Source organism: Meriones unguiculatus, chromosome 17, assembly GCF_030254825.1.
Source record: "Meriones unguiculatus strain TT.TT164.6M chromosome 17, Bangor_MerUng_6.1, whole genome shotgun sequence".
NCBI lineage: Eukaryota > Metazoa > Chordata > Mammalia > Rodentia > Muridae > Meriones > Meriones unguiculatus.
In genome coordinates, this window is record NC_083364.1 from 96,357,427 (window position 1) to 96,384,653 (window position 27,227).

General features: G+C 44.6%; 1 protein-coding gene across 3 annotated transcripts in view; it reads left to right on the top strand.

Annotated features, from left to right (window-relative positions):
- The window catches only part of Dyrk1a (dual specificity tyrosine phosphorylation regulated kinase 1A), a 116,789-nt gene extending 89,813 nt beyond the window's left edge, over positions 1 to 26,976 (top strand). For all 3 annotated transcript variants that reach the window (XM_060370799.1, XM_060370800.1, XM_060370801.1), the window contains 7 exons: positions 2,061 to 2,208; positions 4,121 to 4,407; positions 6,191 to 6,337; positions 8,723 to 8,863; positions 16,922 to 17,228; positions 18,176 to 18,300; positions 23,618 to 26,976. In XM_060370799.1, coding sequence (XP_060226782.1) covers positions 2,061 to 2,208; positions 4,121 to 4,407; positions 6,191 to 6,337; positions 8,723 to 8,863; positions 16,922 to 17,228; positions 18,176 to 18,300; positions 23,618 to 24,238 — 1,776 coding nt within the window. In that variant the 3' untranslated portion in view covers positions 24,239 to 26,976. The remainder of the gene's footprint in view (positions 1 to 2,060; positions 2,209 to 4,120; positions 4,408 to 6,190; positions 6,338 to 8,722; positions 8,864 to 16,921; positions 17,229 to 18,175; positions 18,301 to 23,617) is intronic.
- Positions 26,977 to 27,227: the final 251 nt, after the last annotated feature.

Here is a 27,227-nt window from a genome sequence, read left to right on the forward strand (position 1 = left end):
GGCAGCCATGGCTGTAGACCGACACTTAGCAGAGTGCTGATAATATGGGTGCAGATATGCTGGCACCATTGAGGCCTCCAGCTCTGTGCAGCTCAGCCAGGTCCTCAGGACCTGCTGGCGTCTGTGGCTTTGTGTGCAGGGAAAGGACTCTGCCACCTTTTTCTTCTGAGTCAAGGCTTTCCCAGTGTTTTAGGAGTCACTTGTTATGAATGTTTTCCTGTGTCTCAGAGACAGTCTTTGCTCTCTGTAAAGCCCTGAGCATAGCCCTGGTGAGGCCTGCCTCTCAGTGAGGGCTGAGGGCCCTCCAGACAGAAGGAGTGCCGTGCCACGAGCTGTGGCAGGGCAGCACCTGCACTTGCCCTCAGCGGGACCTAGCGGGACCTGTCCTCTTGTTGCTCCCATCCCAGCCCCTGTGCGTTCATTCCCTCACCACCCTAGCCTTCTTGTGCCCCTTTGCTCAGAGCAGAGGTGCACCCTCTGAGCACACAGGCACACTTGGCTCTGTGTACCTGGTTATGCTGGCTGTTCACTCCTTAGCTGTCATGTACAGTATTTACATTCTCAGCTAGGACCTGCCTTTCAGGCCCTAATGTGACCACATTTATATTAGCTTTCTGTCAGGTCTATCAAATCAGGGAAATTTTTTTTTATTATTATTATTTCTTTTAGCCATTGTTTACTAGTCCTGATTATACATTGAAAATTTCCAGAAGCATGAACCATGGGCCTAGTTAAAGTAAGCATTGTTTGTGGTGGATTTCATGCATTGACACTTTTAAAAGTTGCTACTAAGTGTGCACATCAAGATACACTCTTACCCCTACCCATTAGCATTTGAGCAACCAGCTACTTGTTAAGTCAGTGGGTTCTCTACTGGTGAACAACCTTTACTCTGTAGGCCTTTGGACACAGGGTACTCACTTGCCTGTCTTGCTAAAGTGAGTGGGATTGTCACCAAAGTAGAAGATTATCAGAACTATTGGTCACATGTTCACTGGTGTAGCTTCTGGCATAAGAGACAGTGGATAAAGGTTTTCATAAGAGTGCAGTTTCCACTCACCCGTGTATCATTCAGTATTTCTGTGTATTTGCTCCTGACTGATGGGGAGTGTGCACAGGTTCCCCTTTCCTGAACCAGTGGTCGTCAGGCTTCATGTGGGGGTCTTTTGAGGTCCTTCCACCTCCAAACTCTTTAAAATGTGGTCAGATGTATCTAAAACCATTGCCTCTACAGACTGTATTATGCTATAAGTGTGTAGTGCATTAAACAGGTCAAATATTAATGTTTGGGTAGAAGAATTTTAAAATTTCTTCTAATTATAACATTCTCATAGTGCTTTATTGCTGACTTTTAAAATACACTAATTCTCTTGTATCATTTTTTATATACAAGAATCTAATTTAACATTATAAATTTATATACTTTCTGAGAAGCATTAGACTCTTATGTATTCTTAGGATTAAATCAGAGTTTTTCTACATGAAAAGAATAGTTGAGCTGGAAATGGTGATGTATGTCTGTAAGCCCAGAACTGGAGCGGTAGAGGCAGGAAGATGCCTGTTGGACTTCACTTGGTCTTCACTTGACTTCACTAGGCCAGCCAGGTTTTACAGTGAGACCCTGTCTTACTGGTAACAATAAAAAATCCTCGAGCGTTGGGCTAGTTGTTTTATTTTTAAAAAGTAAAAGCACATACATATACATGCGCACTTACATGTGCACACATGCACTTGCACATACACACGCATATATTTGTTCAGTAAGAAAGAGTGAGAATTAACCTGAGCGTTCATCAGGGTCATTTTGTTTCTGAGGAGGAAGACAGTTTAACACAGTTGTCTGTTCTGTGTCTCTCTGGAAACACTGAGCGTACACGAGGAGGTTCAGCCAAGGTGGAGTTAGCTGCCTTGTAGTGAATGATCTTGAGTGGAAGCAGCTGCGCTCAGAAGCATGCGAAGAACGTGCAGTTGAGCGAGAGCGAGGGAGAGTGCAGTCTGGAGAAATGTAAGTTTGCACAGCTGTACTAACGAAGCTGCTGATCACTTCTTTTTGCTTGCAGGTCGTGAAAGCATACGATAGAGTCGAGCAGGAATGGGTAGCCATTAAAATCATAAAGAACAAGAAGGCGTTTCTGAACCAAGCGCAGATAGAAGTGCGGCTGCTTGAGCTCATGAACAAACACGACACGGAGATGAAGTATTACATAGGTAAAGGCTCTTCTGTTTGTTTGCTTATATCAAGATGCTTTTCCTCTTAATGTAGGCATGTAAAAGCTTCCTTTGAAGAGCATGAGTTATGTTTAAATCTTTGGGGTGGTTTACATGTGAACTGACAGCAGTGTCTTGAGGTATTTGTTACTTGTTTCCTAAGTCACAACTCGCAGGTGCCATTTGTTTGGTTTAATGTGTCTTGTCCAGGGAGCCACAGTCAGGTGACTTGCTGGTGCACTGTGAGTGGCTCTCAGCCCCACTCCCCCCCCCCACCCCCAAGGCTTTGTCAGTGAGGCACTGGATGCTGTAGTGTAGGGGAGCAGGCCACAGCGTGTTCACTCTGTCTTCTGTCTCCTGCACCTCACAGGGAGATGACATCAGCCTTAGATTTTCCTCCTGAGTTTCTTTTCTGGAAATTGTCGGGATAGTCCCTGATAATACTGGGTGTATCTTAAAAGCTTTCGTCATCACACATCAGGTCTGATTAGTGCCAAGTAAGCCTGGTTCTGTTCAAGGGGCATAGGGGCATCAAAGGATGCCAGAGTTTGTAGAGGTCTCTGACGTGCCTCTTCTCCTTCCTTTTTCCTGTGCCTTGCATTTTGGCTGTTTGGGTTCTTGTTCAGTAATACAGAAAACTCATAGTGACTCAGAACAAAAGTGAGGGTTCTGTTTTGGATGACAACAGCACAGAACTACTTTAGACACAGCAGTGTTGCTTGACCTGTACCTTAAATTTAAGGTTTTAAGGTTTCTTTTTGGTGGTACAATTTGATTTTAAGGCAATTGATGATATAATTTATTCTGATGACTTCACATTTTAACTTTTAAAAAATATGCAATATAGGTGTCACTTATTTTAATTGGCACAGAAAGTTGTACAAATTGTACATTCTTTTAACTACCATATGTACCGTAACAAATATGTGCCTTACATAAGGCTCCGGCCAGGCTAAGCAGTCATCGTTTGTTTGGTGAAGGCCCCTGAAATCATGTCCTGTCATGTCTGAAAGCAGCTATAGATTTGGACCGCTCAAGGCAGCCAGTCCAGGACTGTGTGTGTGTGTGTGTGTGTGTGTGTGTGTGTGTGTGTGTGTGTCAGTCACACAATGGGTGTCTGAATACAGTTTCTGGAAAGGTATGTAGAGAAAGCTGTTTTTGTGATGCTGTGAGACTCTAGGGAAGAGTCACCCTACTTTAACATTGTTGGCTTAACGTCGCACCAGTTGGCCTGCAGGCACTTTGTGGTGTGAGAGAGAATGCTTGTATACCAGTAGCCTCTGAGTGACTTTCTCTGATGTACTCACTGATAATTCTTGAGCACAGTCCTTGGGTTTCATCAGCAACCTTAGAGAGGGAGTGGCCACTGCAGCCATCTTCTGCAACCCAGTCATAGGCCTACTCTCATTTCTTTCTTGTGGTTGTACTTCATAGTTTTTTCCAAAACTTTTAGTCTTAGACAAGATTTCTATTTTCTCAATTTGTTGAGAATATGACAATTATGGATTCCCAAGAACTTTAGTGTCCATGATTTCCAGACATATGCTATTCCTAAAACACAAAAATAGGCTGCTGTACATAAGCCGTAGCCAGTTATTGATGAAAATGACTATTAAACACAGGTTTACATGTTCAAGAAAGCCAGCTGTCAGATGCAGTGTTGTCACAATCACCATCTTAGCAGATGGGATCTGTGAGGTGGTGCTTTGTTGCCTTAGGCATATTTTGACAGACACTGTACTTGTTTAACCTAGAAGAACAGGCTGTTTTTGCGGGGTGGGGGTGTCTCCAGGCTAACCTGCTGTCCACTCTGCGCTGGATGGTGAAGTGTTAGGGCTGGAGAAGGCAAGTGTGTGCTCACTATCATCCCACCAACATGAGTAACTTACATGCGATTTCTCTTCTCTTTCAGTGCATTTGAAGCGCCACTTTATGTTTCGAAACCATCTCTGTTTAGTCTTTGAAATGCTGTCCTATAATCTCTATGATTTGTTGAGGAACACCAACTTCCGAGGGGTCTCATTGAACCTAACACGAAAGTTTGCACAACAGATGTGCACAGCGTTGCTTTTCCTTGCGACGCCAGAACTGAGTATCATTCACTGTGACCTAAAGCCTGAGAACATCCTCCTGTGCAACCCCAAACGGAGTGCAATCAAGATTGTTGACTTTGGCAGCTCCTGTCAGCTGGGGCAGAGGGTGAGTGTCATTTAGGACTCATGACTTAGCAATGGAATTGGCCAGGGCAGTATAGTTAGCTCTTTACAGTGTTGTAATGTGTTTACAGTGCGGAGGCAATTAGAGCATGGCTATTTATCGTTGCGTGTACAGCACATGCGTCCCACTGCTGACATCTGACTTGAATTGGAAGAGGTGATTTTTTAAAGTGGATATTTAAAAATTATGTTTAATGGTAAACATTTTTAAGAAAGAATAAAAGAATTAAATATTAGGTGATTTATAGCTTCCAAATAAAGCTTTCAATGTAAATTTTGAGTAATTTTAACTTGAACTAGGATCTTCACTATAAATAACTTCTCTTAAGTCACCAAGATAAATGTTCCTTAAAAACTGAGGAGTACACACAGATGTGGTGTTTTGGGTTACTCTGACACTGTAGAAACAGTGCAGGTGGTGTGCATATTTGTTTTGATAAATAAGTTTAAGCCTTAGCTTCCCCCACCAAGTCAGACTTGACGAAGACTTGATATATCAGAACTGGCTTTCTTCACGCTGTTCATAGCAGACGTATCTACTGTGATGAGATGTGCCTGGTCAGGAAAGCAGAGCTTCCTGCCGTAGTCTGTATAGCATTGTGACACCTGTGCCACCGGTGTCCTTTACGTGTGAACACAAGTTACAGATTTTCTTCTTGAAGAGATTAAGGTTTCTTCTGCTAGCCCTTTACTTATGCTTAATACTTTTCTGTTTATATGAAGGTACTCTACCCAATTTTAATCTGACATTCTAAGGTTCACTATTTTTATGTTAGCATCCACATTTTTTGCTTTTCAAGCTTGTGAAATTCCTGTCTTATAATGTCTTATAAATTCCAACTTATATCTAGGTTTAAGTAGAGCACGCTAATTTATAGTGAAGCTGTATAGTCAGTTGAGTTAGCAGCTTAGGTTTTGTCATTTCTGCAATTTATCTTACAATAGCAAAGCTGTATAGTTTTGGAGATAATTTTCTAAGTTGGATTAGGAAGCAAAATGTGTAGCTTCAGGTGCTGCTGGAAAGCCTAGCCTTGTTCTAGTTAGGTCAGTAAAACGCCTGGGATGGAAACACATGCCTGCCGAGACAGTACTTTAGTAGAGTTTTCAGTTAGCCATTTTTCCCTCAGTTTAAGCCAAATCATGTGTGTGGTCTTAATATCAAACACGATTATCTCTGTCTAGACAAACTGAGGTAACTTACTTCTTTAGGCCATTATGTTTTTAACTGCTGGGCTGGAGAGACGGCTCAGAGGTTAAGAGCACTGGCTGCTCTTCCAGAGGTCCTGAGTTCAATACGGAGCAACCCCATGGTGGCTCACAGCCATCTGTAATGCGATCTGGTACCCTCCTCTGGCATGCAGGTGTACACGCTGGCAGAACATTGTATATATAATAAATAAATAAATTAAAAAAAAGTTTACCTGCTAAAGTGTACTGTTGTTACATAAAAAATGTTTCCAAGATCTGTAGTTGTTATGTACTGGGTCAGAGTGAGAGGTGGTGAGCACATGCATGGGAAAGGGCCTTCAGGGATGGGTCTGAAACCTGCTAATCAAGGTAGCCAGGTGACTTCTTGGACCTAGAGACTCTCCGTCTGAATTCTCAACCAGCTTTGAGCTTGGTTATTCTTCGTAATGTTAGTTATTTGACCATGTTCGTGGTGTGGAGTTTAACTTTTCTGTTGCTGTGAGTAGTATTCTTAATCCGATATTGAATGTAACTATAAACAAGACATGGATTAAATGCTATTTTGAAATATGTTTCAGATATACCAGTATATTCAGAGTCGCTTTTATCGGTCTCCAGAGGTGCTACTGGGAATGCCTTATGACCTGGCTATCGACATGTGGTCCCTTGGCTGTATCTTGGTTGAGATGCACACTGGAGAGCCGCTGTTCAGTGGTGCCAATGAGGTATGTGAGGTTCAGTCACAGCTCTGTCCTTGGAAGGACAGGGTCCTGGGAATGGTGTGTCCTTAACAGCTTGACTGTTTGATCTCAGTTCATTCGGTCTTAAGTTACATTCTCTTAACTTTCCCTCTTCGTCAGTTATATGGTAGGTTTAGGATTAGAATTAGAATTCTGAACTGGTAATTCAGATGGTTAATATGCTAATGAAGGAAAGCAGTAAATTACCTAGAGAGTAGCATTTCATGGACCCTATACAGGTTTAAAGACAATAACAGAAAATTTGTATGTGGTGAAGAAAAGAGCCACCATGAGCAATGGTGTGAGCACAGATTAGAACCACGGAGGCTGGGGTTTGTACTGGACAGCCGTGGGCAGTGCAGTGGGTCGATGCTGCCTGAGTTGGTCCACATAACCTAGGTTTCTGGAGTTGTAGGCTTACAGAGCCTGAAAGTCTGCAGGCTTCTTTGTGTCCTAAGAGATTCTGAAGGTCAGAAGCATTGGGTAGGAGAGTCAGACTAAGCTCCCAGCAGAGGGGCTGAGCTGTTTCCTTTTTAAATTATTGTTTGTAGAATTCTGGTTTTCATGGAAAAGTTGATCGTTGAGGATCTTAACCTAAATTTTTGGTTATAAATCAAAAAGGAAGGCCAAATGACTAAAGTTGTTGATGTTTTTATTTTTTTGCTGAGATCTTGTCATGTTACCCAAGCTGGCCCTGAACTCTGGCACTCGAAGTAAGTGTCTCAGGTAATGGACACTGAAGGGTACATCCATATCCAGTCCTTACCTTCTTTTCTACGATCAAATCAAGCTTCAGCGCAGGAACCAGTTGGAAGTAGCTTCCATAATACTTGTTTTTATTTGAATTTAAGTAATTGTATTCTATAATTGCTAACTTTTTGGGGATTAAACAGTTTTAGGATCAGCTGGGAGTCCAGTGGCTTCCCATTTTTTTTCACTGCCAAAGCCAAAAACATTTTTGTGTTTGACGTTCTCGTCCCTCTGTGCAGGGGCCTCTGCGGTGCGCACCCCTTCCCTCCAACTCTGCACAGTCTTCTCTTTCTGTGGCCCCTTGAAAACCCCAGCCCTGCTAGCATTTACTTTTGTTCTTGCAGGCTTGAAATGCTTGCTGCTGGGCGGCGCAGACTTCTCTCGAGGTAGCCTTCCCTGGGGCTTCTGTGCCACCTACTCGGCTGCACTGGTCTTCCCCACTTGCTTTTCATCCTCTCTGTATTAGACGTACTTTTTGTGGTCTCTTTGCACACTCCACATGCTTTATATTTCAGTTCAACCAAAAGTATTTGTGAAAAGAATTGCATTTGTGTATATCTCCACTTCCTGTGTATGGATAAAAATGTGAGATCAGTAAGCTTCCTGATCCACTGCCTTCCCTGCTATGACAGACTCCATCCTCTGGAACTAAGTGCCGCAATAAACACTCTTCCTTTTAAGAAAAAAAAAAAAAAAGAATTGCGTTTGTATGGGCAGAGAAGTGATTGGTCAAAAACTACTCTGGGCAAGTCTTTTCATTTCTTGAGTTTATCTGTGAGACCATGGAGTCAGAGTGTCTAAATTTGAGTCTTATTACAGTTGAGATTATTTGCATCTTACAGTCTAGGGTAATTGAACCACAGTGTGGCTGTTATTGGTGTAAAGCAGCTCCAGCACAGTGGGAATGCTGCCTGTCAGGAAGATGTGCTGGCCTTCTCCCATATAACAGTACCATAACTTTTTCTAGTATGTGTAATTACAAGTAATCTAGCGAAGGTTTAAAGTATAGGAGGATGTACACAAATTATATGCAGACATTAATTTTTTACAACAGATTAGGGCACCTGTAGAATTAGGATCCACAGGATGGGGCCTGGGCTGTTCCTGCCTGGAACCAGTTCCTTGAGTATGCTGAGTCTTGGCTGTGTGTATAGTTAGCATCTTCCGAAGCAGGATCTCCCTCTGCTTACTCTGTGTTCTGTGAGAAAGCAGGGCTCTGGCCTTATGGTAGATGCACTGTTACATGCGTGCATAGCTTTCGGTTAGACAGTAATTTAATTAATGTCTGTAAATTAGTAAGACATCTTTATTGGTTATTTAAAACTTCAAAAACTGATATTTGAAATTCCGTCCCATTCTTAGTGTTTTTCCTTGTATCTGAGGCCCTGAGGCATATGTAGATGTGTATTCTTATTTGCTCATTATCTGCTTTCCCTTCTGTTGAGTATGTGGCCCGATGGTGGCAAAATGTCTTCTATTTGTTGGGTTTAGTGCACCCTCAGTGTCTACGACACAGCTGTGTACAGAGCGTGTGTGCTCTTTATCTAGGAAAGAATCAACAAGCAGAAGTAAGTGAATGTACACTTGAAACTACAGGTTTTGTTTTTGTTTTTAATACAGGTAGATCAGATGAATAAAATAGTGGAAGTTTTGGGCATCCCACCTGCTCATATTCTTGACCAAGCACCAAAAGCAAGAAAGTTCTTTGAGAAGTTGCCTGATGGCACTTGGAACTTAAAGAAGACCAAAGATGGAAAACGGGTAAAATAAGGGTACACTTGTTCTTGGAGGGGCCTTCCTTTCTCTCTCCTTCCCCTCCCGGCCCCCCCGTCTCTGTTTCTTTCTTACCAGAGCTGTCTGTTTCACAACAGTATTATAGTTAACAGCTAAAAGATGGTATTTTGTTCAAAAGCTAACTCTGTATGGACTGTTGTTTACTTAATGGTCAGGGTTGTTTGAGCTTCGTTAAAAACAAGGAGACTGCTCTGGCCCTGTCTTTGAAGACAGTTGATGAAGTCAACATGCTTCAATACTGAGTCAGTAAGTCTCACAGATTGTACATAGGAGTGAAGTAGCAACTGTGAACAGAAATTGTAATTGCAGTCTTTTTTTTTTTTTAGTGTGGAAAGGATGATTTTTTAAGCTTAAGCAGCTCATGATACTTTTTCAAGAATAGGAGTTGATGGTAGACTCTTAGAGATTCCAGGTTCCCCACTCAGCGGCCAGCGTAGCAGGGCTACATTTTGTAGTGCAGCAGTAGGCTCACGGACTATTCCCAGAGGCCCAGCTGCATTGACTTATTAGAGTAAATGGTACCAGATTTGCGCCTTGATTTTTTTTTTTTTTTTAATGTCTGTAATTTGCCAGATACTGTCTAGTCTAGTTCGGGTTTTATTAATAAAAAGAATGCACAGATACATAATTGGAGTTGATGCACATTGTTACCTTGTGGTTGTGGCTCTGCATCTTCAGTATTTAAGATTTTTTTTTCATTAGTTATTTTATCCTGTGTTTAGTGAGGCTGACACCTCAGGGAGTTGGGTGCTGTTGTTTGCTTTACTTGACATTTACTTAGTTGTAGAGTCTGTTAATATCTTGTAGTTCTTGCTTGGCTTTTCTTTTTAAAAAAGGTTTATTTGCAGTCATGTGCATATGTGTATATGTGCATGCCTGCAGAGGCCATAAGGGGGCATCAGATCCCCTGGGGCTAGAGTAATACGATAGCTACCTGGTGTGGATGCTGGAATGGAACTCCGCTTTTCCTGAAGAGCAGCAAGTGCTTTTAAGCATCAAAACCTCTCTTTAACCTGCTTGGTTTGATCTTTGTGTTTGTTTGGTTTGTTTTACTTTGTTTTGTGACAGTCTCATGTAGCCCAGGTCGGCTTTGAACTTGAATAACTGAGGTGCTAGCAAGTACTGCCAGATGAACTAGACTGCTAGATGTAGTTTACAGTGCTCAGAGACTTACAGATCATTATTATTTGTTTCATAACTGGTTTGCAACTTCTTGCTTCTGCCTTACTCTATAATTGTAGGCCATATAGTTTCCAGTTCCTAGCTTCACTGCAGTGTACAAGCTGTGAAGCTTCTGATCCAGTGTCGAGGCGAAGCATACTCATTTCCACAGTGGTCTGCAAGTACAGGCAGTGTGGAATGCCCCACCACACCCCAAGTCTCTTACGTGGAGCACACAGTGTATCAGTCACGGGACATTTTGCTGCAGAACCAAAGCTCAGTGGAAAATGCTCAGGTTTCACTCATGTTCCACGTAGACCCTGCCAGTTTGAATTCGCTTTTAGAATACTTTGTGTTCTTATTCAGTCCGGTCTGCAGCCACTTTTTCTAAGCTTATGTGCGGCTTCCCTTTTAAATAAACTAGTCATCTCAGTCAGTTTTCCAAATCTCCGACTTTTTAAAATTAAAGAGCTGGTTTGTCAGCTATCATGTCTCCCAAATTGAGCTATAATTATTATATTGTTTATTGATTATTGGGGGCATTTCAAAAATTAGATCTTTTTTTCCTTTTGAATCAAAAGGAAAAATTAATTACTACCCATTAATTATATAAGTTTAGTGAGAGTTCCTGTACTCAGACTTAGTGACTGATTTATTTCTGTTTTAGCAAAACTAAAATTTTCAGGAAAAGCAAATCTACATTCAGCTGATCCCACTGTGGGGCAGATATACAAAAAAATGCAGGCACTGTTGTTGGTGTGTGTATTTACTTAGAGGGTTTGTGTTTTTTTTTTTTTTTAAACTTTTCATATTTCCGAAGCCCATGTTTAAAATTTTAACGAAACCTGTATTAGGTACTTTTTTATTGCAGTGAGAAAACACCATGAACAAAGTAGTTCATAGGTGCCGGAGGATTGTTGTCGGTAATGTCTGGGACTCCATGGCAGCAGATGGCAGGCATGGTGGCTGGAGTGGAGATCTGAGAGGTCATTCCATCAGCCACAGCCAGGAGGCAGAGAGAGCAAACTGGGAGCGATGTGTGGCTTTAACCTTGACATCCTGCCCCAATGACATACTTTGTCTAGCAATGCTACACCCTAGATGTACATCTGCACCAGTTGACCAAGTCCTCAAACGTACGGGCTTATGGGAACATTCTCCTTCATATCACTAGATATCTACATTTGACTGTATTTTCCTTCTGTAGTGGGCAGATAAGTGGTAATGTGATTTTTCTAAAACTGTTTCTCAGTTTCTCTCTTAACCTAGCTCTCACACAAATCATTGAGACTCTATTAATACTATTGTAACAAGATTCACAGCACAATCCAGAGCGCTGTTAACTCTGTTCTTAACCTTCTCTCCAAATGTGGCTTCCTCCCAGGACACACCCAAGCACACTTGCACTTTGTAGCCTTCCTGCCCCAGCTCTTCTCTCCTGAGAAGGGAGAAGGGATTGGATCCCCTATTTCCTCCTGTAACTTCCGCCTCCCCTAGCTGGCAGGAAGTCCAGCCCTATTCTCTGCCCTGCTCAGCGATTGGCTCTAGGCTGCTTTATTGACATAGGGGACAATTGGGGAACAGAGTTTATATAACACTGAGACAGGAGATTCCCAGCTTAAGGACGGCAACCGGATATTGGTGGTACAGAAATCAGCGTTTGAATTACACAGTAACCTTATACCCACAAGTAAGAGTGCAAATGTTGCTATTTTATTAAAGTGTAGTTTATTTGCAACAGTATGTGCATATCTTAAGTGTTGAGTTTGCACCCACTACCTAATGCAAAGAAAACACGGACTGTTTCCACCAGCTCTGCCTGCCTTTCTGCCTCTTCTCTGATTTCTGCTGCCGGTGGCTTGAATCAACAAGTGCACGTCATAAAAATGATAATCTCTGGTATTACCACTTAAAGTGTTGTTCTTGTTGCTGCGGCAAAATACTGACAAAAGCAGCTTAAAGAAGAAAATGGGGGGATGCAGTTGGCTGTGGTCAGCAAGGCATGGAGGTAGGAGCGGGAGGGGGCTATCACCCTGTACTTACAGTCAGGAAGCAGAAAGGTGGACGCCGCCACCCAGCTCGCTCCTCCTCCTTTATTCCTCTGGGACACTAGCCCTGTGGGGCGTTGCTGCCTACACTGGGATAGGTCCTTTCACCTCAGCTGTAACCTAGTGGAGAAAATTCTCACAGATGGTTTGTTTCCATGGTGACTGCTAAGCCCTGTGTAGTTGACAATGAAGATTAAGTATCACACTTATTTAATGAAACAATATTTGGGGGAATTCATACTGTTGTGTATATCAGGACTTAATTCATGTTATTGCTTCATGGTATTTCATTGACTATACTGTACTTTATTCTCTGTCAGTGAACTTTTTGTTTATATCTGATTAGGGACTAATTAACTAAGGCTGTAGAGAACACCACACGTCTTTTTTTCTGGTGGCATTTTGTAAGAATTGCAAGGGCCTGTGTGGGTTTATCATCATTAGAAAATACTTAATAGATTTTTTTTTTTTTTCAGTTTTTCCTTATTCTTTAAGAGGTGCCTTACTCACGCAGGCATGTTACCTGCCAGTACTTCTTCCTAGGCAGTGCTTGCTTATTTATCTAAATATGGTTTCTTTGGATGCCAGGAAAATTTCTGATATTAGTAAAATATCAATAATAGTAGATGGTCAGATCTGCAGAACCTTTTCCCCCCTTTTTCTTCCCCAAGTTGGTAAAGATAGGTGTCCGTGTGTTCTCCTTCTGGTTGTTTGGATTTCCCCTTTGTCGTGCTGAGCAGCGCTGGCTGACAGTTGACTCTCTATGATCTGACTTGCTACTTTACAAAACTAATTCATCTTCCATGTCTGCAAGTTGGGACCCTCTATCGCCCGGCTCCCAGCTATCAGCACAGTTACTCTCCACACATGCTGGCTCTTCTAGGTAAGATTTGAGGACAAGCTTGTGCTGGGCCGTCCATGCTGCTAGAAACTGCACTGATGATACAGGTCTGTCTCGAGCCTCTTCTGCGCCTACAGAGATGAGATCATGTGAGCTCCCCACCCTCACCCCTACCATCTAGTGGGGGTTTTTTTGTGTGTTTGGTTTTGGTTTTGGTTTTTCAAGACAGGGTTTCTCTGTGTTGCCTGGCTGTCCTGGAACTCCTGTGTAGACCAGGCTGGCCTTGAACCCTCAGAGAACCGTCTTCCTCTACCTCCCAGTACCTGTCATATAACGAGTTTTTTAATTGACTTTGGAATATTTATCCTGGCCTATAATAAAAGCACACTTGGTTCTGGCACCCAGGTCCTCTCCTACAGCTCTAAGTTACACTTATTGATCTGATAAGAATATTCTGAGGTGTTTCTGATGTAGTGGGTTGTGTGTGTGTGTGTGTGTGTGTGTGTGTGTGTTTTAACTCACTATCTTGAATCTTGTTACATAATTTCAAAAATATTTGAGAATTTTCTAGACATCTTAATTCATCTCTAGCTAAATAGCACTATGGCTTTACTCATTTAAAATTTATAGTTTGTTTTTATAGCCTAGACGATAATCTCTCTCGGTGATTCTTTCGTGTGTATCTGATAACACGAAGTATCGTGTGTACTTTGTTGTAGTGGTGTGGAGGTGCATGCATACACGTGTTTTTAGGCAGTAGTGTATTGGTTACTTTTTTGTCACTAATACCTGACAGGGAGCAGCTTAGTGTGTAACTGTGTCACAGTATGCATCCTTATGTCAAGCTGCCCTTAGACACTCCTGTATCACTTGTATGTAACTCCCTTCTGCCTCTTGAGTGCTTGTATATAAGCATTACTTCTGCACGTGTTAGTCCTCAGAGCACACGGACTATTTACCTCAAAGAAGGAGTAGTGGAGGCTGAGCATTCTGCCTGTCTCCTGCCTGTGCTTAGCTCCCGCCTTTCTCCTGAAGCGTTCTCTCGCTCTCTTCAGTGCATGACTTGTACTGATGACTTGCAGCAGTCTGCCACCTGAAGATGCCGTTAATCGCCGTCTGTTCTTAACGTGTTTTCCACGGATCTAGAATTCTAGATTAGCATATCCCACTCCTTCAGAACACCGCTGCGCTTCTTTATCACTCTGTCTGTGAGGACAGGCAGTGTTCACTCTTAGCATCGTTTATTTGTAATGTGTTTCTGTTTTCCTTTTCTTCAGTGATGAAACATTTTAGCTTTATACTTGATTATTATGCACGTAGGGTTTTTAATCTCTTTGGATGTATTCTCTTTAGCGGGTATTGCAGTTCCTAGATTTGTGGACTAGGCTCTTGTGGGTCCTCAGATGTTCTCTAGACTTTCTTTGCTCAGTCTCCTCTAGTTCTGCAGTTGCATGTATGGCGCTGCTGTGCTGTGTGGGCCTGAGGTCTCTCTGCTTCTGTGGGCGAGCGACTTGCTTGCTTTAGCGCAGGGACACACTGTGGAGCTCAGGCTCACTCGGAGTGTACGTAGTCTGGGAGTGCAGTAGCCCCTAACTTGCTTTTGTGTTTTGACTTTGGATACTGTCGTTGCTCTTTGTTTTTGGTCACTTCTCTTAACCCCAGCTCCCCAGCACTCTGAAACTAATCTGCTGTTAAAACTGTTCAGTAGGCTAGAGAGATAGGAGTCAGTAACATGCTCCCCTCGTAAGCACGCAAACCACAGCTCCATGCCCATAGTCCACCTAAATAGGATGATGTGCAGTTGTTACCCAGTGCTGGGGAGGGAGACACAGTGATATCCGTGGGCCTCACTGGCCACCATCCTAACCTACCTGATGAGCTCCAGGCCAGCGAGAGACACTGTTTTCAAAGAAAAAGTAAAATGGCTCTTGAGGCTGTTCACTGGCTTCTTTCTGCACATGTGCACAGGTCACCCAGATAGGAAGCGGGCTCTTTGCTTAGAGTTTACTGTAAGAATTTGTACTTGTCCCCATTTTTTTTAATGAATAGTTTTTTTCTCTTCTGAAATCCCATCCATTCACACATGTTACTTAAACCTTTTCAACTATATACCTTACACATTTATTTGTTAGGTTAAAAATGCCAGTCCAGTTCCACTGCCTGGGCCATTTATTAATATGGATGGACTGATAACTCACTTCCCCCACTAAATTATGGACTCCATTGTTTATTTTTATAATTTTTAAAAAGTGTGTCAGTCCTTGTGTATTGGGAGTGGTTGGCACCTGTCATTGTACTGGGAATGGTTGGCGTGTGTCATTTCCATGAGAAGCAGACATGTTTCTTGCTGTGTCAGGTCTAGGCTCCGAGTGTTGACTCAGGTTGACTTGCCATCTGAGGAGGCTCGGCTAGCATTGTTTGCTTCAGAGCTCTGTGCATATTGGCCGCACCAGGAGCCCAGACATAATTTAATTTCCTCTTGCTCCTTTGCCACCTTGTCTGGCTGCCCCCGTGTGGCTGTCTTGTGTGCCCAAGCTAGGCTGGACTGTGCTCACTGAGGTCTGGCATGGGGTTCCTCCTGTACTTCAGAGCTCTTCTAACCTGGTTGTGGCTGTTTGGGGTGGGAGATGTGGTCACTGGTAGGACACTTGCTGAACACACACAGTTGTGTTCTGTCCTGCTTCCTGAGTGTCCAGCCGTCTGGTCACCAAAAGTGCAGGGATGCCTTCAGGACTGGTGTTTGTGGAGAGTTGGAGGGCGACACTGCTCCCTGGTACTAAGTGAGTGTTGGCAAATCCCGTCGTGTGTTTAGAGACTTATGAGTGCTCTGTAAAAGAGGACTGGGTAGAGCAAGGAGTGCTGCTTCACCTTGAGTGGCACACACCGCTCTGGTGAGCTGCCCACAGGGAAGCAGTCTAGCATCTGTCAGAAACAGCGCAGACCTGCAGCGGGTGGACACTGTTATTCTCAGTTGCAGCACGTGGGAGGCAGAGGCAGGCAGATCTCTGCGCATTTGAAGCCAGCCTGGTCTTTGTAGTGAGTTGCAAGCCGAGACTGCTAAGTGAGAGCCTGTCTCAACACACTCACCCCAGCACGGGTGCAGGGTACAGCAGTTCAGAGTCCACGCGTCTCTGTAAGCGCCTGCATACTGATTGCTTTACATTTGTGGGTGTCCTGTGTCATGCTGTCTTCCTTCACTTGCTTGTTTGCTTTCTTCACAACCTTGGAAAAGGGTACTGTTCTGGTTGAAGCTGTACAAACCTGACTCAAGGGCTGCTCACTGCTAAGCTCTACTGATCTTCATAGCCATTGTTTAACTCTCAAAACATGTAAGCGTGTTTAAGTGTTGTGTGTATAATTTGGGGGGGGGGCTCTAGCTATTTCAGAAATTGTCTGTAGGCATGTTTTATAAATCTACTTTATTTGGATTCTTTTAACTCCCATCCTTCTCTACCCCAATTCCTTCCAACCTTCCCAACACTAGGTAGGTGAGAAAGAAGGCTGGAGGGGAAAGAGGCATAGACCTCTTTAGCTTGCTAACTAGGCCCATTGGTTTCTTGGGGCAAGTCCAGTCTTCGTCTTCAGAGTATCCAGCAGTCCAGCAAATGCAGCAGCAGGGAGAGGAGCAGCAGCACCTCTGAGGGCCCCTGGCCCCTCTTGGCCTCTCTGCTCCCCTGTATGCCTTTTCAAGAGTTTCCGGAACTCCAAACTATAAACTATCTGCAGCTGGCAAACGCACACCCCTGCCAGTGCATGGGGCAAATCATAATCACCTGCTGTGAAGCAGCTCTTATTTCACACGTGGGATTAAAACAAAAACAGTCACATAACTGGGGTTTAAAACCAAAATTCTCACAATTGTCTGTCTTCACAAAGCCTTGAACACGTAAGTGCCTTGACCATTTGGAGTAAATCATGTAAATGTTTCATCTCCTACCAAACTTAGAGACGATTTTTTGCTCTCTTCTCTAATAGGAGTACAAACCACCAGGTACCCGTAAGCTGCATAATATTCTTGGAGTAGAAACAGGAGGACCTGGCGGACGGCGTGCTGGGGAATCGGGTCATACTGTAGCTGACTACTTGAAGTTCAAAGACCTCATTTTAAGGATGCTTGATTATGACCCCAAAACTCGGATCCAACCTTATTATGCCCTGCAGCACAGTTTTTTCAAGAAGACAGCGGATGAAGGTACAAACACAAGTAACAGTGTGTCCACCAGCCCTGCGATGGAGCAGTCTCAGTCTTCAGGCACCACGTCCAGCACGTCTTCCAGCTCAGGTCTGCCTTTCACGTGCCTTGTTGTGCATGCTCTCTCTTCGCTGTCCAGGGTGGGGTAGGTTGGTTGGTTCTGTTTTGTTTTCTGAGACAGGCTTTCTCTGTGTAGCCCTGGCTGTCCTGGAACTCACTTAGTAGACCTGGCTGGCCTTGAACTTACAGAGATCCAACTGCCTCTGCCTCCCAACTGCTAGGATCACAAGCGTGCTCCACCACCCAGGTTCAGTGTGGGATTCTTTCAGAGTATTTATGAACTAATTTTTAACATTTTTGTAAGTAGATAGCAAGGGATTATTTTACCCAAGTCTGATGTTTGCATGTGTGTGTCTGAGTGCAAACACCTGTAAATACTTCCCTTTCTGTATAGTTAGTAGCAATTTAACACTTAATTATGCATGTAATAATAGACTTCCTGACAGAAACAAAGCTACTTATTAGCCAAAATTCTAAATAGTTTTAAATGGAGTTATGTTACCACATTCATGAGCTTTTCCCTGCCTGAGGAGACCCTGGCTGTATTATTGGGAACCTCTTGGGAGACTCCAGTAACTGGGAGGTGTATTTCAAGTTGATGCTATATATTCAGCTGTAACGCTTTGTATGTCTGCCTATGTGCTGTGTGGGGCATTCACCTGAGTTTGCAGACGCACACACCTCAGGTCCCGTGAGGTCGGGACATTGTCCCTCCCCTGCCTTCCTTGTTGCTTAGAGGTAGGAATTCCACTGCAACCGAGGCCTGCCCTTTCATACAGGTGGCCCGGCCAGGGAGTTCTTGGATTTCCAGTCCCTTCTCCCCCCAAGTCCTAGGACTAAGTCAGCCTGCCTCTTTGATGGGTTATGCAGATCCACGGGCCTAGTGCTCTGACTGAGCAGCTTCCTACCCCCCGTGCTTTGAGTTTGAGAGTCGAGTTGATTTTACATTCCCGTTCTTCCATGTCCTCACCCTGAAGGTGGCTCCTCGGGAACGAGCAACAGCGGGCGAGCCAGGTCCGACCCCACACACCAGCACCGGCACAGCGGGGGGCACTTCACTGCCGCCGTGCAGGCCATGGACTGCGAGACGCACAGTCCCCAGGTGAGCTGCCAAGGGCTGGGGGATGCCATGCATGTCCTGGTAACTCCACCATGTGAGAGAGGAAGACTGTGCACAGGGCACACACCACCGTCCTTCACACACTTCCCTTTGCCAGTTCTTGTGGCCGCAGCAGCCCACCCCGCTGTTGAGCAGCAAGTCTCCGTGAGGGCCCCTGCTCCCGCTCGTTGACTTCCTGTGACCTCCAGCACTCCAGCCCTGGTTCCGAGTCTGTTTTTGTTGGGTTTTTAACCTTGAAAGTATTTGTTTTCCTTTTTAAGGTTACTGATTTTAATAAATTCACTATTAAAGTCAGTTTAAAAGTTATTGTGAGGTAGGCAGTGAGGATAAAAGTACTGAGATTGTTTTAGTCACTTTCTGTTTGCTGTGATAAAATGCCCAGACAGAAGCAGTGACAGTTAGACAAGCTTGATCTGGGCTCACAGCAGGAGCAAGTGGATGGTGATGTTGGGAGGCCATGGCAGCAGGCGGGGTGGCAGGAGCTCTGCACTCATGGTGCCTCTGCATTGAGAAGCAGGACATGGGCTGTAGACCAGCCTCCTCCAGCCAGGGCTTCCCTGCCATGCACTCCAGCTGGGGACAGGAGCCTGTGCAGGCGCTCAAGGTGACATTTCATTCTTGGTGCTGAGAGGCTGGTCCCAGTGGAGCAGCTGAAACTTGTGTGCCTTTCTTGTGACTGAGCCTTTTGGTTCTTCTGGGGAAATTGTCACACAGTTTTGTCACCACTGTTAGTGTTCACTAGGCTCTACTAGGCTCTACATTCCTCAGAAACTCGTGTCCTTCTGTCTGTGTAAACTGCTTCGCACTCCTCCAGTTCAGCCCTTGGCCGCACTTCCTCACACTCCAGCTGTGCTCACTGTCTCCAGTCTGTCCACTGTGCAGCTGTGTGCACACTGTCACATGGCTCGCCCAGCTGCTGTCACTGGGCTTCTGCTGAGGCCAGCCCCATGTCCCTCATTCCCTCCTGGTGCTGGCTTCTTTTCCTGAGCAGTACTGAGTCAGTGGCCAGCTTCGCTTTCTGACCACCTGTGGCAGCTGTGGCCCTCACTGAGGAATCCAGAGGACACTCAGTGCTTGCCTGTGGCGCTGCTTGCCAGGGTGTGGCTTATCCACATACCTGGAATTGCCTCTGCTTTCTTTGGTAGCATGTGTCTTGTTTCTCCATTCCTTTGTCCCTCCCTTAGCTGTCTTCATTTTGGGGTGTTCCTGTCTACCATGCTTTCCAGATGGCCTTGCATACTTCTTGCTTGGTCTTAACCCTTGTTGGGAGTCATTGCAGTCACCATTTTGAAAGCACTCCTTCCTGCTTTGTCTCTGACTAGACTGAGCTTGATCCCCTGGGCTGGCCTGAGCCCTGAGGAGGGCAGCTGTGTTGCCACATTGCTTTGTCAGAGTGGCCTCAGCTCATTCCCTGCTGTCCTCAGTTTGGGGCCGGGAGCCAGTGTTTGATTAGTGAAGTGTGGATTCTGGACTTGGTGCATATACCGTTCACTTTCCCCGCCGAGAGCCCCCTGTGCCCTGTCCTCCAGTGAAGAAGGCTGCTCGCCTCTCGTGCCCTGTCCGTGGTCCTGTCAGCCTCTGGCATCTCTGCAGCCAGGGGAACTTTGCTGCTCTGCTCCAGTCCGCCTCCCCTGCTTTGCATTGCCTTTGTTTCCTCGTGTACCTGAGACTGGCATGTAGAACGCACCCAGCAGCGGTGAGTCTGTGTTCTGCCCACCCAGGCCTCCTTCACCCTCTGTGCTCAGCGTGCTTTCACTGAGATCTTTCACTGGCTCTCTCCAGCTTCCTCACTGTCTGTGTGCCCAGCTGGACCACTCCCTGCTTAGGCTCATTGCGAACACTTTACACCTGCTTCTTAAATAGCAATGTTTGCAAAAGCTGCCCTCAGCTATTTTGGACTATCCTATATTTCTCTTTTTCCTATGTATTATACTGTCAACACTCAGAGAAAGTTCCCAGAATATCACACCTGTGTGTTCCCATTTATCGTACAGAACTCACAGGTTTGTTTCAAATTCGTTATTGGCCTGTCTGCTTTAGGTGGCTGTTGGACAGCCCCAGCTAGCCTTCCAGCTTACAACCATCCTCCTACCTCCAAGTAGTTGCAGTTACAGACATGCTTCCTGTGCCCAGTATATTATCCTTTTTGTTTCTTTTCTTTTTGAATTTTTTTTTTTTAGTTGCTTAATTATTCTGTGTGTGTCCATAAGTGTGTACATGCAAACCAGAGCACGTGTGTGGGAGTCCAAGGACAGTGTCTGGGAGTCGTCTCTCTGTGTCCACCATGTGGTTCTGGGCAGTGCAATTCTCAGATCATCAGGCTCATTGGCAAATGCTCTTACGTGCTGAGCCAGCTTTCTGGTCAGTTTTTAAATAATTAGTACAGTCAGGTAGTGAGCAAGAAACAACACACCGGTTTGTGAGAAGGCCTCTTCATCAGGTCAAGCAGTTTAATATAAAGAATATTGATAGCGTTTATGACTTGGAAAGATGTTTTTCGTGTAACAATAAGTGATTATATGTTATCAGATAATATATATTAGCTAGGTAATATTTTAAATGCACATAGAAGATATATACACATCCAGACACCTACTCCAGGTATGTCATGTCCTCCAGCCTTTATTTAAACACTGTCATACCATACACTCTTTTATATCCAGGTTTTTCTATATGTTTGGCATAGTGTTGGTATAACAGTCTTGTGGAATGTATGCAATTTACCCATTCATTCACATGCTGATTTCTCTTTCCCACTATCTGGCTTCAATCCGATGGGACATTGCATCGCATCCGTCTCAAGTTTGTGTAAACATGCCACCATTTGTTCTCCGTATTACCAATAAAAACAACCAGCCAATGCTGAGCAATGGAGAGAATAGGGTGGGACATCCTTGTCCAGAGGGGAGGAGAAAGGAGGAGTGAGAGAAATCAGCATTTGAATGAACAAGGGTAAATTGTATACATTCCACAAGAACATTCTGCCAACAGCATCGATTTGACATGCTTCCTGTGTCAAATTAAAGCTTTTATTTTATACTGTTTTGCAGTATTACATTGCTTAAATAATCCATGAGTCATTTCATTCATAGCTTAGTAATGGACATTTTCCTTACTTCTAGTTATTTTTACTATTTATGATGGCATAATAAAAAAATTCACACACATCAGTCACATAATATACATATTATACATATACATAATATACATATTATCTGTGTTGTGGAGTCCTGGAAACAATTGGAAGTAAAACTGTTGAGTCAGAGTAAGGTGACAAGTGCTTTGGTTGTGGTTGTCTTCTGCTCTTGCACCTCACTGAGTTGAGGGTCACCAGCTTGGGGTGCAGTTCAGTGGGAGGGCATTTGCTGCTGTGCACCGTGCCCTGGCGAGACTCAGTCTGCAGTAGCTCATGGGCACATATGCCCTAAAACAAGAAAAAGAAAGAAAGGAAGGGGAATATGAAAAAGCATTTTCAGTGTTCCTTTATCTGCCATTTGACTGCATTGTTGATAGCCACCTGTGGCCTGAAAATATTAAATAGAATTCATAAATAGTAACTTCACTGTTATAAAGTTGTGTGGGCTTCTGAATAACAGGCAGAGAGTCATCCCATTCTGCTGTGTTCTGTGTCCAGCTCTGTCTGGACCACGTACACGGCCTCCCTGCCAGCCACTTAAGAGACATCCTGGTCATTCGGTTACTTTCATGTGACCACTATGCTTGTGTGGTCATTTAAGATTATGAATTGTTAAGAATTATTAAAATCCCAAGATTTTATAATTAACATTTGATAATGGGTTCCGAGAGAGAGAGAGAGAGAGAGAGAGAGAGAGAGAGAGAGAGAGAGAGAGAGAGAGAGCGCGAGCACGCAGTGTGGTGGGCACACAGCCACAGCCAGATCTCTCTAGTCCGCAGTGTCTCTTCTGTGCCCGAGACTGTGGTAGCATCGGGAGTTGGCCGCACCCCTTGGGCAGCAGGACTCTTCCGTCATATGGAGTGTGCTGCGCTGTGTCACGCATTTCTCGTCTGACAGTGTTGGAACCATCAATGTTCCCGTTTCAGTTCTTTCAGATCTTAGTGTAGTTGTTCGCCTTTTACTAGTTGAGTACTCCTAATCTGGAATTCCAAAAGACTCTAATTTTAAAGCATTCCATACCAGATTAAGGATATACCAACCTGTATTCTTTTGGAGATTGTCTGTGAGTTTTGTTTTCCTCTACCTGATTTTCAGGAGTTTCATCTCCATATAATTTTTCTTGAATAAGTGCTTTTAATAGTTTGTGCTAGGCACCGACGGTAGAGACAGCCTTTGCCTTTTCAGAACTTACAGTGACACAGTAAACATAATAAATCATAAACAGAATGACAAGTAATGTTACATAAAAAGAAAGGCTTGTGGGGTTATGCCTCTGAGGTAGGTGTCGCCTGTGTGGAGTTGGCAAAGTCCTGGGCTAGAACCCAGCACAGTCCATCAGTCCAGGATCAGGTAGCTGAGAAGGACTTCTGTCAGGTTGAGGCATATTGACTGAAGGAGACTAAACACCCTGTCCAAGTAAAGTGCCTCAGAGAACACAAGGACTTTCCCTTCTTGAATGTCTGAATGTCACAGTGGAGTAAGTGCCATGTGTGCCCCAGTGTCTTTACCAGCTGTGACTCCATATATACCCTGGGCCCAGTTGCCTGTGATACGGTGTCCAGCAGACAGAGTGACCTAGTTCGCTCCAGTGACATCTAAAACTCACACTCATCCATCCGTAGTGCTGCTGACAGCCAGGGGAGGCTGTGGACTCTGGGACGGGTCATAGTGCTGCTGACAGCCAGGGGAGGCTGTGGACTCTGGGTCCGTGCACAGCGTGCACAGCATGCTGAAGGGGTGGAGCAGGGGCCTTTGCCACAGAGGGTTGGGACAGGAGAGCCAGAGTGTCAGGGAGCGAAGACTTAAAAAGATACTCAGGCAAGGGCTAGCAGTGAAAGCGTTCTCCCTGGAAGTGTACTTATAGGTTAAGGGGTGAGAAGAAGACCTGGGGTGACTGGGGCCCGAGAAGGTCAAGAAATGCTGGAGAAACGGGCGTGCACTGCTATCAGGACTTAGCATTCTGTCTTTGTGAGCAGTGGAAAGTACTGAAGGAGCAAGTTGATTTGTGTTCTGAAAAGGCATTTCTGCACCTCTTCCTGGGTTGGGGAAGGGCAAGGATGGAAGTGGGGGTGCCCTGCAAGCTGTGTGCTCGGTGTGCATGCCCAGGCGTGGGTTGTTGCACGTGGAAGCAGTGCTGATGACCCTGTCCCGATGTCTCCACAGGTGCGCCAGCAGTTCCCGGCTCCTCTGGGCTGGGCAGGCACTGAAGCTCCCACACAAGTCACTGTTGAAACTCATCCCGTTCAAGAGACAACCTTTCATGTAGCCCCTCAGCCGAATGCATTGCATCATCACCATGGAAACAGTTCCCATCACCACCACCACCACCATCACCACCATCACCACCATGGACAGCAAGCCTTGGGTAACCGGACCAGGCCAAGGGTCTACAATTCTCCAACAAATAGCTCCTCTACCCAGGATTCTATGGAGGTTGGCCACAGCCACCACTCCATGACATCCCTGTCTTCCTCAACGACCTCCTCCTCGACATCTTCCTCCTCCACCGGGAACCAAGGCAACCAGGCCTACCAGAACCGCCCAGTGGCTGCTAACACCTTGGACTTTGGACAGAACGGAGCTATGGACGTTAATTTGACCGTCTACTCCAATCCCCGCCAGGAGACTGGCATAGCTGGACATCCGACGTACCAGTTTTCAGCTAATCCAGGTCCTGCACATTACATGACTGAAGGACATCTGACGATGAGGCAAGGGGCCGATAGAGAGGAGTCTCCCATGACAGGAGTCTGTGTGCAGCAGAGTCCTGTAGCTAGCTCGTGACTACATTGAAACTTGAGTTTGTTTCTTGTGTGTTTTTATAGAAGTGGTGTTTTTTCCCAAAAACAAAGTGCAAAGCTGCTTGAATCAGAAGGAGGTTAACACACTGAACCGCTGCAAGAGGGCAGAGCTGACTTTTTTTTTTAACTTGAAAAGATTGCAAAGGGACAATGAAGTTTTTAAGAGCCATGTCCACCCATCCTCATGGAGCGCTCAGAGGTGTCCTCTTTTTGCCTCCCCCATTTAACTTGCCATCTCCCGGTCATAGTGGGTTTTGTCTTTCTATCCAACAAAAGTTAATGTTCAAATGTTGGTCTCGGTCATTTGCCAACCAATTTTAAAATAAAAAGGCACTGCACATAATTTGCATAAAGGGCCCCATAAGGGTGTTTTGTTTTTTGTTTTTTTGTTTTTTTTTTTTTTTTTTGGTTTTTTTTTTGGTTTTTATTTTATTTTTTTTTTTTTTTGGTTTTTTTTGTTGTTGTTTGTTTTGTTTTTTTGGGGGGGTTGTTTTTTGGGTTTTTTTTGGTTTTTTTGTTTTGTTTTTGTGGGTTTTTTTTTCTCATTTTTATCTTTCCCTTCCTCCCCTGTTTTGTTTTGCTCTGTTTTGGGTTGGGGGTGGGGTGGGAATTTGGGTTTTTATGTCCTCTCCACACTTGGGCACGGAAACGCAGTACTGTAAGGAAGAGGGGCCTCCAGCTCACACCGTCATCCTCAGCTGTGTGAAAAGGGACGATGTGTTGGAGTCTGTAAGGCACAGTAAGCTCAGTGGCGGGGATCAGGACTCTCTTGCCGACCTACCGAGGAGCAAAGCAGCAAGTGCTCGGGACCCTGTGCTCTCCTGGCGGAGAGGCCACAGGAAGATAGGATGGAACGTGACTGGTCTCCGCACTGAGGAGCAATCAGCGGGTCGCTTGTGGCCAGTCCTGGGGAGGTCTGAGTGGTGGTCCTTGGGATAACCTTTGGCCTTATGGATTTGGACTCAAAGTTAGAAGAGCCTACCGTTTCAGATGCAATCACTTGTGGACATGCTTTTGCAGACAGTCCTTAATGCTGAAAACACAGAGAATGGGTAACTCAAGAGGCCTTTCTTTTACCATAGACGTTGTGACCCACTAATTGTAAGGGATTGCAAGGTCACTTTGCGTGTGTCATAAAGCTGACTTCCTTATTGGTTGGAGGCCACAGAGGTAGTGGTGTGCTCTGATGGAAATAGCTACAGCTGTGTCCCTTCCTGCTTTTTACCTTTTCTTTGGCTTTTTCTCGGCACGTGGTGTCTTCACCATTTCTTCTGCACACAGACGTCTTCTGTTCATCCTGAACATTTTAAAATGCAGATTTTATGTGACTGCTTTTTTGCCTCACAATTATGCTGTGAATTTTACAAAAATTTATTTTCTTTTTTGATAATTTATTGTACCAAAGCTGTTTTTATAGCACATAGATGTCTGTAACCAATAATGTAGCAGTTGTGCACTCTGACACACGGTGTAACTAGACCATTTTTAAATGTCAGTTGAAAATTATGGCTGTACTATTGCTTAAACAAAACTGGAACTGTTGTTGAGTCCATAGCCAATACATTTACAGCAATCTGTACTGGACAGACTAGATTGACATCTAATTCAAGATCACAACACCTGTCACATTCTAAATGTGTCCAGGCTTCTGAAGGGAAGGGGACGCGGGAGCCAACAGCTGTGGGGCCAGCAGCTGAGTCTTGTGTTCCTGATTAACTTACCTGTAAACCTGAACCCAAGACCTTGATTGCCCCGGCAGGTCCGCAGTAGTTGCAGGAGGAAGGCAGAGCTGAGCACTCCCTGAAGTGAGCAGGCTGCCGTTAGCGGGTGCCTCCTCTGGGGAAGAGGCTGCCTTCATGTCACACAGTCTGGCAGTGGCTAAATTTGTGTTCCCGTTTAAATTGAGCCATTGGAGGGTGTTGGATTGGGAGAGTGAAGGCGTAGTCATTTCCCTGTCCGGGATCAAAAGAAGCCTAGGAAGAAGCAGTGACCTACCTCTGCCGACAAGCCTGTTGGAAGCAACTCAGCAGAGCACCACGCTACTTTTTATTGCTCAACTCCATGTGGCTGATTAGGCCAACTTTTTCTTTTCTTCTGAGCAAAAGCAGGTTTTTATCTATAAACAGTGACAAAAGAAAGGCCTAAAACTCTGTGAATGTGAGAGGAAACTTGGAGAGCCCCGTTTTTATACAAACACACACTTGGTTGTTAATCAGGAAATCCATATTTATTTTGTAATTACATGTCAAGCCTGTGGATTGTTTTGAACTTGGTAGTTGATGAGTTTCCGTGACTAAAGGGCGTCACCTCGAGCACAGCGCTGTCAGGAGGACCACGGCTGCTGCTGTAGAACCCAGACGCCACACCCTGTGGCTCAGGTCGTTCTCTTTTCCTTTCTGTGCTGGTTGCCACATTTGAGCGAGCACCAAAAACGAAAGCAGGTTCTAAACTGAAGTTACAGGAAGAAAACCACAGTCCAGTGCTTCTGCATACTGTGCTTCGTTGCAGTCCAGTTTTGTGTGCTTTCCCACACAGTTTGGTTACAGGACTCTGTGCATCGTAAACATAAACAGCATGGAAAAGGCTAAATACCTGTGTTCAGATTGTAAGATCTAGTCCGGACTTGCTGTGTATATTGTAACGTTAAATGAAAAAGACCCCCTTTGTATTATAGTCATGCGGTCTTATGTATGATAAACAGTTGAATAATTTGTCCTCAGACTCTTTACTATGCTTTTTTAAAAATTAACTTAAAGAAAATGTAAACAGAATGAAACGCAATCTTCCTATGCAATGGAGCAGATCCAGGTCTGGTAGGTACAGCAGGCATCATTTAGTCACCTGTGTAAAGAGAAAATGTGTGCGTGGCAGAGACAGAGGCTTCAAGTATCTTTGAAAGTAAAGATTGGAGGTTTAACAGATGAGTTGGTTTTTAAAATGGCTTCTTTACCTGAGTGAGTACCACGTGCAGT